At 37.6% G+C, this 13279-nt stretch overlaps 1 protein-coding gene across 1 annotated transcript in view; it reads left to right on the top strand.

Annotated features, from left to right (window-relative positions):
- The window catches only part of RYR2 (ryanodine receptor 2), a 542915-nt gene that overhangs the window by 386565 nt on the left and 143071 nt on the right, over positions 1 to 13279 (top strand). Inside the window, exon 64 of the mRNA XM_060126891.1 lies at positions 5436 to 5485. Within this exon, the coding sequence (XP_059982874.1) occupies positions 5436 to 5485 (50 nt within the window). The remainder of the gene's footprint in view (positions 1 to 5435; positions 5486 to 13279) is intronic.

The raw sequence follows: 13279 nt of genomic DNA on the forward strand, positions 1-13279 counted from the left end.
AAGTTGATAAAATGGATGATAGTTAAAATAACAGAGAATCCATTCCAGTAACTTACTTTGTTTCTACCAACTGTGTTACCAGAAGGAAAGGGAAGGAAGAGCTACTTTCCAAGATGCAGATAACCCCCCCCCTTCCCCACTATGGCATGGCCTTCCTTCCGCCTTCCCTAGGGGAGAGAGAGACCCATCTCTCCTCATTTCACACGCGCACTCATCCACACCACTGGCCCCATTGTTCCCCTGTGGATGGTGGGTGCGCACAGTAGCTGGAAAATGCCACAACACCAAGTTATCATTAAACACTATGGAACCAAGGCTACTGCACAGTCTCCTAGTCTTTCCTGGCCAGTTAACCTTTTGTAACAGAAACTTTGTTCCTAGAGGGTGTTGTTAATTTAATCACATTCATTAACATAAATCAAAATATAGTTGGAGAATATAGGGAAAAAAATGAAAAAAAATTATGCAAGTTCTGCTCTTTCCCTTCCCCTTTTATTGTGTCTTGTTTTTGCCATTCATTTTTCAGTTTTACTCTAAGAACTGTTCACTAACTACAGAAGTAACTAACTCTCCTTTACCAACTATATCCCTCATAGAAGAAATCAGAAGAGCATCACGATTCTGTGCTAGCCTCCCTTGATGTAGTTTTGGGGCCTTTAATAACACTGCCCCAGTTTTTAATGATTTCATCTTCAATTTTTTTCTTCACTTCTTGGAAAGAGGGTTGGTAAGTTTTACTTCTCCCACTAGCACTTCCGCAAAAGGGAATGTATGCCATTAAAATTTAATGTATGCCATTAAAATTCCAACACACAGGAATGAGAGACATAACAACAGAAGTAACTGATTTCTTCACAGTACTTTAATGCCAAACATAGCTAGAATTTATCCTCAGAGAGAAAAAAATCAGAGTTGAAAAATGAATAAGGTGATGGTAAATAAATTATGATACATGTTGTCCAGTCATTAAAATGATGATGGGTACAAATACATGATAACTTAGGAAAATTATCACTTAAAAAATAAAACATTTGTTCAAATAGTATTGATTTGGATTTTTTAAAAGAACCTAAATTTTTATGTATAGAAAAGTATTGGTAAGGAATAAATTTAATGTTAATGGTGGTTTTCTTTAGGTAGTGCATTGTAGATTTTATCTTACTATTTTTATGTGTTTTCCAAGTTTTTAAAATGAAAAAATCTTACTTTAATAATCATAAAGATATGTTTTAAAACAACCACCATCACTATCACATTAACAAAGACAAATAATTTGTTTGGCATGTTGAAATGGAATCACTGAAATTTGTAAATCTCTGATTTCTTACTACTTCAGTTAAATATTACTTCAATGAGTAAAATACGTAAAAAATACAATAAAACAGGTTTAAAAAAAGAACTGGCCCTGCTACTGTGAATAAACAAACATACCTGTATACACATGATGAGCATTGCCACGATCGTTTTAATTTGTATTTAACAGTTGGATGTAGCAGTAGTTATGTGGATCTAAATTAATTTCTCCACAGTTAAAACCAGGTTGTTCCCATTAGTTGTTTAGAGACCTCCTGGTACTAGAAATTAGGTATCGAGCATTTCCTGTCTACACTCAGTATTCTCCTGTCCACAGAGGTGAGTGAGATGGGGCATCTGCACTCCAGGAGTATACATGACAGTGGCTAAGTATATGGGAATAAATATTGTTCCAGCAGCAGAAAGCTGAGCGGTGCTGTAGGAGTCAAAGTAAAGTAAGAACCCCTTAGATGGGTATGGATGGGCTAGAGATTTATGGAAGTCATGACATTTAAAGTTGATCTTAAAAAATATGTAGGTCAGAGATTAAGAAAAAGGTATATTTTTTAGATATCAACGTACAGCGTAGAAGCTGGTCATTTAGGAGAAATACAGGTTATGTAGATTCATGATGGAACACTGTAATTGAGAGTAACTGTCAAAATATCTTTATTCTTTTTACTTAATTCATTAGCACTAAGAAGCCATTGACGCTTTTTAAATAGAAGAATGAGGACAGTCTGGGAGCATAAGTAGGATTGATAAGAGTAGCATGGCTGGGAAGCCATGGCAGGCGTTAGGAGCTATGGCAGGGATGCAAGCTGTTGTAACAGAAGTGCTGCTTCCAGTAGGTGGTGCTACCCGTGGGTTTGTTCAGCAAGTATTCTGAATGCCCCGTGGGTACAAGGTGCTGTCCTAGGTCTGAGGATAAACACACAGATACAACAGCACAGTTCCCAACTTCAATGGACTTAAAAGGATAGCTGAGGAGACACATACGTATAGAGCTAACCATGAACTACGTTGTGATGAGTGTAAATGAGCCATATATAAAGTGATGGGAGTGCACAGGAGATGTAAATGCAGAGAGGGGCTGCGTCTGAGAAACACGGAAGAGGGAAGGTAAGCATGCCTCGGGAATGAGTCCTATCTCAAGGAGAAAGGAGGAGGCCAACCTGGGGCTGAAGTTTCAGTGTTGAGTGGTTGGAACAATATTGATCTCACTAGCAAAAACAAGAAACTTCAGAAGAACTAGTTTTGAGAAGAAGAGTTCAAATTTGGTTAAAGAGGTACCATATGGAAGGATAAAGTACCAACAGGTCATTCAGTTGGAGATATCCAGCAGAAAGTGGGAAGTAGGTGTTTGGTGTTGGAGAGATCAGGGCAAGAAATGACATATTTGGGTATAATCTATACCCATCTCCTGCTCGAAGCTCTGAAAGCAGATGAAACTAAGGGAGAATCGGGGAGAAGCTGAAAGGTCTGAACCAAAACTTGGAGAATTATTACATTTCCAGGGTTTTCAGAAGTGGATCTTTGAAGAATAGAGAGAACAATTAATTAGAGAGGAGGTGGGAAGTAATACTGTAAAACAGAAACCAGAGTTTCACAGATTTAAGTAGTTAATGATGCCAAGTACTGTGGAGAGCTAGCTCTCTAGGATGGAGACGGAAAAGGAGGTTATTAGATTTGCTACTTAGAGGGTACTGAGAACTTCAAAAGAGTGTTTTTCAGGAGAGCGATGAGGTGGAAAGCAAACTCACAAGGCAATGAGTCAGGGAGGAAACTGCAGAATGAATTCTTAAGAATGTTAATAATGAAGGGATATAGAGAAAGGGGATAACGGGATTATGGAAATTGTCTTTAGAAAGACTACAGGCCAAAGTTTATAATAATCAAACCTTAGAGTCTGCACAGAAGCTACACCCTGAAAGAGGGTGGCACTGGAAGGGAGAGAGATACGATTTGTCTTTTCTTAGGACCTAGCTTTCTATATATCTGTATGTGTCTCTGGTGGCACATCTGTTACTAATTAGGAACACCTAGAGTTGGGAAGCAGCTGATATCATAAGAAGTCATTTTTTTCGGAGAGATTCTCCAACATAAATGTGCTCAGGATACAGAGCAATTCTGTTTCCTATCACCGCAAAGCACCCCGGGTCTAGATTAAAACATAATTCTAGTATTATAAATTCATAATTCAAATTCATAGGTTAAAAACGTAATCCTAGTATTATAAATTCAACGTCGCAGAATGTTTCACTCTGGATACTAGAGAGTGTCAGCGAGTAAGAGGTAAAAGATGTCGCTTAAAATAGACTAGATTCCAAGAATCCAAAGTGTGTACAATTCTAAGATGTAATCACTCTTTACATGGAGACAGATCCCTGTTAACACACAGAAAGCTCAGTGAATGAGGGCACCTGGAGAAAGTTGCTTTTGTTTTATGGTCTTTGTTCATTTCAATTATAGCCTAAAGATAAATAATGCTGCTCTGGGGTGGGGGGGGGGCTAATGTCTAATCTTACGTCTAACATCTACTTGAATAGATCATTGTTTGAAAAATATTTAGCACTGATAAGAGATTTCCCAAGACCTCGAAGTCACTTAAGCACTTGCAGATGAATATCTTCTTGGAAAAGCTACCCCATGCCCTATATAATTAATTTTCACCAATACATTATTTCACATTGTTACTGAAGTGAGAGATGATGGCCAAAGGCTACTGTAATAAAAGTGGTCCACAAAAGTGGTCCACTGTAATAAAAGTGATCCTGACTCCTTTCTCCCATTCTGCCGTGAGCAGTTGCCACCATTGATTCCATGGCATAGAGCCTGTCTCCCCAGTCCTGACGAGTGTACATCTGCACACTGCTGGTGATGGGAAAGCTTTGCAAGAGAGGATGGGGCAGTGAGGACATAGCTGTCATCATGATTGGGAAAATCAAGCTGAGTGGGGGGGGGTGCTGTACAAATGGATTTTCAAGGTTAGGGCTTTGGTAAGTTCTGGCTGTGGACCACCGGTGCTCTCTGAGGGTTCAGAAGAGTGTTGGATAGAAGTGAAAAGAGTGTCAGTTGTAATACGGGAGGTTAAGTGTCCTGGTAGATATTTGCAGATGGCCCCTGGCTGGGAGGGGACTTCTTTGAGCTTGGGTTGGGAGTGGTGAAGGAACACGTGGTGTTAGAAAAGGCTTCTTGGAGTAAACATGTCTGAGCTGAATCCTGAGGGATGTTTAGAAGAGATTATAGCATGAAACTGAGTGTTCCTAAAAATAGGGCCCAGCAAGAAAGCCACCAGACTGCCTGGTGACAGACGTGACAGGACAAGAACGGATATTGTCCAGGCTCTGGGCTGTGATCCAAGCATTAGTGCGTACCAATGCCATCATGTTGAGTGCTGGGCCCCCTTATGTGGAATCTCCCATTGGTGACCACCAGGAAGGACATGAAGACCCAGGAACTTAGTCTAGAGGAAATAAATGTTCAAGTCATGAATTAGCATTAGAAGCCCTTTAAGTTATCACATCTGTAACGTTTTTCTCTGAGGGATTATCAGTTGTTTAAATTCTCTCTCTAGTTCATTGTGTTCAGATTCACTGGATGCTTTGGTATATGTGTAAGGGGTGTGGTCAAGGTCCGGGAGAAGGAAAGGCCAAATGATAAAACATACTAAAAGTAAACATTTTATGCCCAAAGCACCATACTTCCATTGTTAAATGATATCCATAACAACAAATTTCTAGAACCTCAGTAGTACTTTGGGGCAGATAAAACTAAAGTTTTCTCCTTGTGGTTTTCTAGTAGTTATATTCTTACGGGGTTCATATAGATTGCTTTTATATTAATTAGCTTTGCTTTCGATTTTTTTTTGGTTCCTTATAATATGTGCTTTTTTAACCATGTTTGTTAAAGATATGCACTCAAAGACTCTTTCTTTAATATCTTTACTCCACATTCTGCTCAGATAATTGATTCTTTCTGCGTGACATCATGTTGCTTTTTTCCGGCTCATATATCAGCTGTTTATTTTTCTTTTTTCTTCTTCTTCTTTTTTTTGTTTTATTTTAATTTAATTTCTCCCTGTCTTTTCTACCTTCCCTTCCCCTTTTCCCTTTTCTCTTTTGTTTTTCTTTTGTCTTCAGCCTATTCTGCAAACTTGGAGTTCTTGTCAGGCATAGGATTTCACTATTTGGTAAGGAGACCCTTGAACAAATACTAGCATGGCCATCACTTGGTTTTCTTTGCCATTTTTGCACTGTGTTGTGTGCTGCTATGTTGCATGAATGCATGTTTGCATGGCTGGATGCATGGTCGTCATAGGCCAAGGTAAGGTCCTCAAGGTTGTTTATAAGTAGCGTTACCTATGGTGAAATTGAAGACTGTAACTTTATATACTAGTCCAAAGCACACTTGAAAATCAAAAGGTTATATTATTAAAGGCCAAATGAATGAAAATGGCAGCTTCTGCCGTATTTTATTTCAGAGGGGTGAAGCCAAACTGGGCCTCTGAATTCGTGTTTGGTTATCTCTTATAGATAAAGTAATGAGCTGTTATACACCAACAATTTTTAACTGCACTCTTTTAATGCTCTTGACTACAGATTTGCATGTCGACTGTATTCCAGACACTGGAGCTTCATAGTAGAGACAGTAAGCCTGGATTTGGCAAAAGCGACTTTTCTAGCACCCCTCACCCCATGGTAGTCAGTTTTTGTTCATTTCTGAGAATTCACGTAGCTGAAAGTCATGTTCCCAAACACTTGCTTTCAAAGAGCCTTGCAGGGCGGTCACTCACTTTCCACAGACTCTCCTTGCCGTGGGGCTTTAAGACTTCATAGCAGTCGGCAGAGTTTATGTTTTACGCTTTCCTGCATCCGGCTTCGTAACTGCCAAGGCACATTTTAGCTCAATGCTCTACAGGTTTTGAGACAGCGTCGGGGTGACTTCAGTAAGAAAACATTGAGTGTACTGATAGAGATGTTATAAGTCCCATTCCATTCACAGGAAGACCTAAGGATTAAGTCATTTCTATAAAAGCCACAGTGGATAAGCTGAGAACTAGGTACATGTACGTGTGTGTATGTGTATATATATGCAAATAACTTTTACATTCTTTACATTTTTTGAGAAATGATAGTTTCTGGATGTGACTACTTAATGCTGTATTTGCTTTCTAATATTGTTCCTTCCAGTATTTGGGTGTTTTTAAGATATATTTCTCATAAATTGCCTGAGTTCTTGCATTATTGTTTCAGTTATCCAAAATTAACGGGGAAATTGTCTTCAGAAAGCTCTCCTAAGTTGGCTGGGTTTGTTTGACTTCTCTTCATCGTAGAAAAATTTCTATGAAAATTGTTCAGACAGAGCTTTTGTATACTCCTTAACCTTCTCATGATAGAGGAAGGCTCTGATGGGGACCCCATAAAAATACTTGCTGTTGTGCTCTCTCTAGCTTCTTACCTATTTTAACTTCTTGGTTTCCCATGTTATGTTTTGCTATAATTTTATTTTTAAAATTTTTGAGGCATTCCGTATATACGACAGAGTACACAGATCTTGAGAACAGCTTGATGACGTAGCTTGATGAGGTTTTACATGTATCTGCCCGTTTTCTCAGGTCGAGACACAGAACATTTTCAGCATCCCAGAAGCCTGCCTTGTGCCATTTTGAGATTTATAACCCTCTGCAAAGGAACTATATGTAAACTAATCTACTGGTCTACTGATGTAGACTTCCATTACCATGTATTAATTGTACCTGTTGTTTAATCTCTCTTTTCCCTTTGAATATATTAAGGGTTCAGTAGTTGAAGATAAATGCATACTATAACTTGTCATACCAGTCAGAGGAGAAGAACTGGATTTTAACATTCATTCCGTCTCTCTGTGATTCTTGTATTTCATTTAGGAATCATTGCATGTTAAATCCCTTTGCCTTTAAATACTATTATTTTTAACAGGAATTTATTGGAGAGCTACTATGTATCTTTATCTCAAAAGCATATTTTAATGCAGTCTTTATATTATTCTAGTGTCTTATTATTGTTTCAAATTTGCTTAGGCATTTGCCTGTAAAACAATACAGACTTCAAGAAGCTTTTATTAATCAAACATACTCTAATACAGACTTGTCAAAGTGTTAGCATGTTAAGTCTTAGGCACGTAAACTTTACATGTTACAGTTACAGCGTGGCTTTAGATGTTAACATGATGTCCTGGAGAGAATAATGGGCTTTGAATCAGAAAACCTGTATGTAAGTCCTCTATTTGCAACTAAACCAGCTGAATGATTTGGACAAGGGACTTAACTTCTCTGAACCTTTGTTTTTTGGTTTGTTTGGTTTTTTTTCATTTTTAAACTAGATTAAAATAACTACTAACTTTAGAGATCTATTGCATGTATAAAATCTCATATGACATGATGAATGTTGAAGTGCTATGTAAACTGTAACAGTACAGCTTTCAAATCTAAGGTATTCTTAGTCTTATTTCTACAGCTTTTATTTAGATAAATCAAATTACATACGCACTAAACTAGGAACTTGGTTATTTAAAATACATGCGCCATGAAGCCTTTATAATCTAGCCATTTCCAGATCAAAGCAGGAGTTGTATAATCCAAGTATTTACTTTTTGATATATCAATTATACCGTTGTGGATTTTCCTGAAGAGAGAGAGACCTAACAGCATATATACAGTGGTCTTTTGTAAATACATAGACATACTAATCTCTTTTATTTTTTCTTTCTCCCTGCCTTTACATTATTTTTTTTTTCTGTATTCTGGCAGACATTAACTGATGATCAAAATGTTTTTCCTGTGCTTAGTTCAAAAAATTGTTTCATGACCTAGCCTAAGAATAAAGTAAGACAGAAGTGAAAGTTGAGGTTAACAAAGAAATACTTGGGCTTCGTGTCAAGGAGCAAAAATACAGAAAGAGATACATTAACCACAAACATGTCAGCAAGGTGGGATTGGAGACAAGAGGGAAGCATTAAAATAAACTAGATGAGCTTCTCTGGTGGTGCGGTGGTTGAGAGTCCGCCTGCCGATGCAGGGGACACGGGTTCGTGCCCTGGTCCGGGAAGATCCCACATGCCGTGGAGCGGCTGGGCCCGTGAGCCATGGCTGCTGAGCCTGCCCGTCCGGAGCCTGTGCTCCACAACGGGAGAGGCCACAACAGTGAGAGGCCCGCGTACCGCAAAAAACACACAAAAAACAAAAGTCAAAATTCTTGTCCTGGTGGTGGTCGTTGTGGGGAGCTGAGTATGATCAGTAATGGAATATTTATTCCAAGGTGTCTGCCAGATTGTAGCTGTTCAGAAATTTTTCTGATATGTAAAGTGAGGATTCCCCAAACTTGAACTTCTATATTTATGTATATATTTTATCTACTTTAAAATGTTTTCTCTATGTTGAAGCACACGAAGAATTAAAGAGAGATGAGTCATGTTTTTATTCCTCATATATTCTTTTGAAGGTGTGTAAACCATTTCCTTTTATCTTAGAAAAAGGTAGGGTTTTAAAAAAGGGGAACAAGCCATATTCCCTACAGAACAGTAGTTCTGGGGTATCTATTAAAATACTTTATAGAAAAAATTAGTAAGGAAGATAGCATCTATTTTATATTAGGCTTCCCTTTTGACTTCTGAAATGCTTGTGATTGCAAGTTGGTGCACGCTTGTATTTTGGAGAATCAGGATGGGGTAAGATGCAGGCAGGTTGACAAGGAATAAGGATCCCATTTGCCGTTTTCAAGGACACATTATTGACTAACGAAATACTGCTTTAAATCCTACCATTTTCGCCCACTTATGCTAAGTGAAAATTCTGTCTTTCTAACTGCCTAATTTTAAAGCATTTAGAGGATACTTAAGTCCTACTATTATAGCCTATTTTTAGACTTTCAGTCATTTGCAGCGGAAAGAGAATCTGCTAACCAGAGCTGCAGCAGGGATAGTGATGGTGGCACAGGTGTGTGTGTATCAAGACTTCTTAACGGCTTTCTTTTTACATGTGAAAATGAATCGAATGCCTTAATGACATGCATTTTGTGCATTCTTTCAGTAACCAGTTTTGTGTCTGCTGTGTGTGAACATTCTCTTAGCCTGTGAGGATAGAAAAGTGCAGATTTCTTTCCCTCTCTGCTGCTGCCACCCCATGCCAATCTACAGGTGTCTCTTACCTGTATGCCTCCATGAATGTACTCACCCTTCTCTTAGAATTCCCTCTTGCCCTTCTAAACTGTGCTCCAAAGCAATCATCTCTCTCCCCCTCCCCAACCAAAAACCAAAACAGAACAACAAAATGGTCTCATCACTGAATACACTCCTGTGGAGCCAGTGGCTTCCCATTTCTCTGTAGTAAAGATCAGAATTCTTCATCTGGCCACAGAGTGTTTGATAGTCTGTCCCCTGTGTACCCCTGCATCCTCATTTCCCAGCATGCTCTGACTTCCTCATGATGCCTCAGCTTAAGCAGCCTTCTCTCTGCTTCATGAAAATGTATTCCTTTCTGCCCAAGGCCTTTGCACATGCTGTAATTACTGACGGAGATGGGATCCCATACACCACATGCCCCTCTCCAGTCCCTCACACCCACAATGGGGTTAACTACTAATCCTTCACATTTCAATAGTATTCAAATAGTATTCTCTCAGGAAAACCATCCCCAACCTCCCTGATTATACTCTCTCCTTCTACTATTATAACTTTCTCATAGCTCTGCATACTTTTCCTTCATCTCACTGATGATGTTACAAGATTAACTTCTTTCTCTGGCCCAAAACTCAGCCCTTCGAGGGCTTATTTTGGTATCCTCAGAGCCCAGCAGGAAGTCTGGTGCATAGTGGCTCTTTTATAAATATCTGATGACTGAATTAATCAACCAACCAGGTCCTACCTTTAAGAAGTCTACAGTCTAACAGAGAAGATAGATAAGTCAGCAGATGCTTACTACAATGAGATGAGTGCTATCAATTTGGAATTTTCTTACATTCATGAATAACCCAGACTTTACATTTTTTTCCTTGAGAATATTAGGAAAAATATAATATCCACTTATGTCATAGTTTATGAGAATCACATTTTTAAAAAATTCCTTAAGTGGTCCATGAAAACACTTAGGGCACTTACATTGAAAAGGAAGTAACACATGATTAATGACTTTTCAAACAATCATTAAACTCTACCAGCAATGATACTCTCAGTTCGAGGAACTATTTGAGAAGGCTGGCACAAAATAGTTATCATTTAGAGGCCTTTTCTACTTAGCTGTTTTCTGGTGAGTTTTTTTTTTTTCAATTTTTAAATTTTTTTTAAATTTTTATTTTTTTAACATCTTTATTGGAGTATAATTGCTTTACAATGGTGTGTTAGTTTCTGCTTTATAAGTGAATCAGTTATACATATACATATGTCCCCATATCTCTTCCCTCTTGCATCTCCCTGCCTCCCACCCTCCCGATCCCACCCCTCTAGGTGGTCACAAAGCACAGAGCTGATCTCCCTGTGCTATGCGGCTGCTTCCCACTAGCTATCTATTTTACGTTTGGTAGTGTATATATGTCCATGCCACTCTCTCACTTTGTCCCAGCTTACCCTTCCCCCTCCCCGTATCCTCAAGTCCATTCTCTAGTAGGTCTGCATCTTTATTCCCATCTTGCCCCAAGGTTCTTCCTGACCTTTTTTTTTTTTTTACATTCCATATATGTGTGTGAGCATGCGGTATTTGTTTTTCTCTTTTTGACTTACTTCACTCTGTATGACAATCTCTAGGTCCATCCACCTCACTACAAATAACTCAGTTTCGTTCCTTTTTATGGCTGCGTGATATTCCATTGTATGTATGTGCCACATCTTCTTCATCTATTCATCTGTTGATAGACACTTAGGTTGCTTCCATGTCCTGGTTATTGTAAATAGAGCTGCAATGAACATTTTGGTAGAGGCCTTTTCTACTTTCCTGTTTTCTGGTGAGTTTTTAACATAGCAAGACAGTTAATTGTCTAGAGACACCCAGATTTACTGGAGAATTTCCAAATTTGATGACAGACAGATTCCTAGGAATGCCTGGAATAAAGCAAGCATTTTGCAACATTATGAGCATCAAACTCCAACATTCCTTCTGGTTGACCTCAGTGACCTTAGAACATCATTAATACAGCTCGTCCCACATTAGCTTCAGGAATACTGGACAAGTATTATCATGTGCTTAAATGAAACAATAGGTCTTGTTAAAGTATTTGTTTTTTCCTCTAGACGAGTATGAATGATTAAACTGGTACCTAAATCTTAATGTTAATTTTAAAAGAGTTTTAATAGTAAATGAAGTAATATAGTGAATTCTATCAATTGGTATCTCTCCCTGATTAAAAAATTAGTGGAATAAGTTTATGTTGACTCTTCTGTTATCCCCGACCCCAAACCCCCTTCATGTGTTTAAATGAGGGGCTATCTTGTATCAGGAGACATTAGAAAATTAGTACAGTCATCCCTCCTTATCCACAGGCCCTGCATCCATGGATTCAACCAATCAGGGATCAAAAATATTTTTTAAAAAATTCCAGAAAGTTCCAAAAAACAACACTTGAAATCGCCATCCTTCAAAGATACGTGCATAGCATTTACTTTGTATTATGTATTTTAAGTAATCTAGAGATAATTTAAAGTATAAAGGAGGATGTGTGTAGGTTATATGCAAATACTATGCCATTTTATACAAGGGGCTTGAGGATTCTTGGTGTTGGGGGAGAGTCTTGGAATCAATCCCCTGCGGATACTGAGGAGTGACTGTATGTGTTTGTATTATCCCTAAAAAGGTTCACATTGTGCTTGTGTTGTTTAATAGGACACATATAATGAAAGGAAAGTCATTTAAAGCACTAAGAATCTCTGAGGATAGTGCATATGTGAGAACTGAATGTGTCACTATTTTGAGAATGTCATGGTTTAAATTTAAAAAGCACAATCTGTTAGAAAATTATATATAACTTTATGTCAGTAAGCCTGAAGGTTAAATAAAATGGATGATAGTCAAGGAAAATAGGAGAAATAAGTAGCACAATCTGCTACTTTAAAAAAAATTTTATTTTATATTGGAGTATAGTTGATTAACAATGTTGTGTTAGTTTCAGGTGCACAGCAAAGTGATTCAGTTATATATATACGTGTATCTATTCTTTTTCAAATTCTTTTCTCATTTAGGTTATTACAGAATGTTGAGCAAAGTTCCCTGTGCTATACAGTACGTCCTTGTTGGTTATCTGTTTTGAGTATGGTCTTCATCACTAGAGGATCCTTAAGGTCTTATCTAACTTAAAGATTCTGTAGTTTTATGACAGTGTGTATGATAAAGGCAAGAGTTTCCTGGATTAGAGTTGCTATAAATAACCTAATTCTTATCAGACTCAGAATGAAAATAATGTATAATATTATTTGAAAATAATAATGAAAATAATATCAGAAGATTGTATTAGAGAGGTAGATACTTCTTTCATTTCAACGTATTACTCTGAGAGAATTTCCTGACTTTGAGACAAATGAATAGAATATGTAATATATATTCTAAGTTTAACTGAAACTTCTCACCAAGTTAGGGACTCAGTAATTTTATTCTTTTCAATATCACTGACTTCAGAAGTAATAAAATCTTTGACAGGCTTCAATTTCTGTCTCTTCATAATTTTGAGAGAAATTTGCATCTTCTAGCATAATTTTATTTCATGTTATTAATAAGGATTTTTCCAAGATTAATCATTTCTTCAAAGAAGAAAATATAATGAGATATTGTGTCAAGAGCCATGCTAGAAAAAGTAAAGAAGAAGAATAAAAATTAGAATGACTGTTACTGTTTTCCCAGCAGAGAGAAAGTCAACATTCTGAGAGTTCTCAATAAATCAGATTATAAAACAAGTGGTACGTGATATATCAAATTTTGGATGACATTGAAAACTCCTGAATTATAGAAATCTTATATTAAAAGCCA

The sequence above is a fragment of the Lagenorhynchus albirostris genome, chromosome 16, assembly GCF_949774975.1.
Source record: "Lagenorhynchus albirostris chromosome 16, mLagAlb1.1, whole genome shotgun sequence".
Lineage (NCBI taxonomy): Eukaryota > Metazoa > Chordata > Mammalia > Artiodactyla > Delphinidae > Lagenorhynchus > Lagenorhynchus albirostris.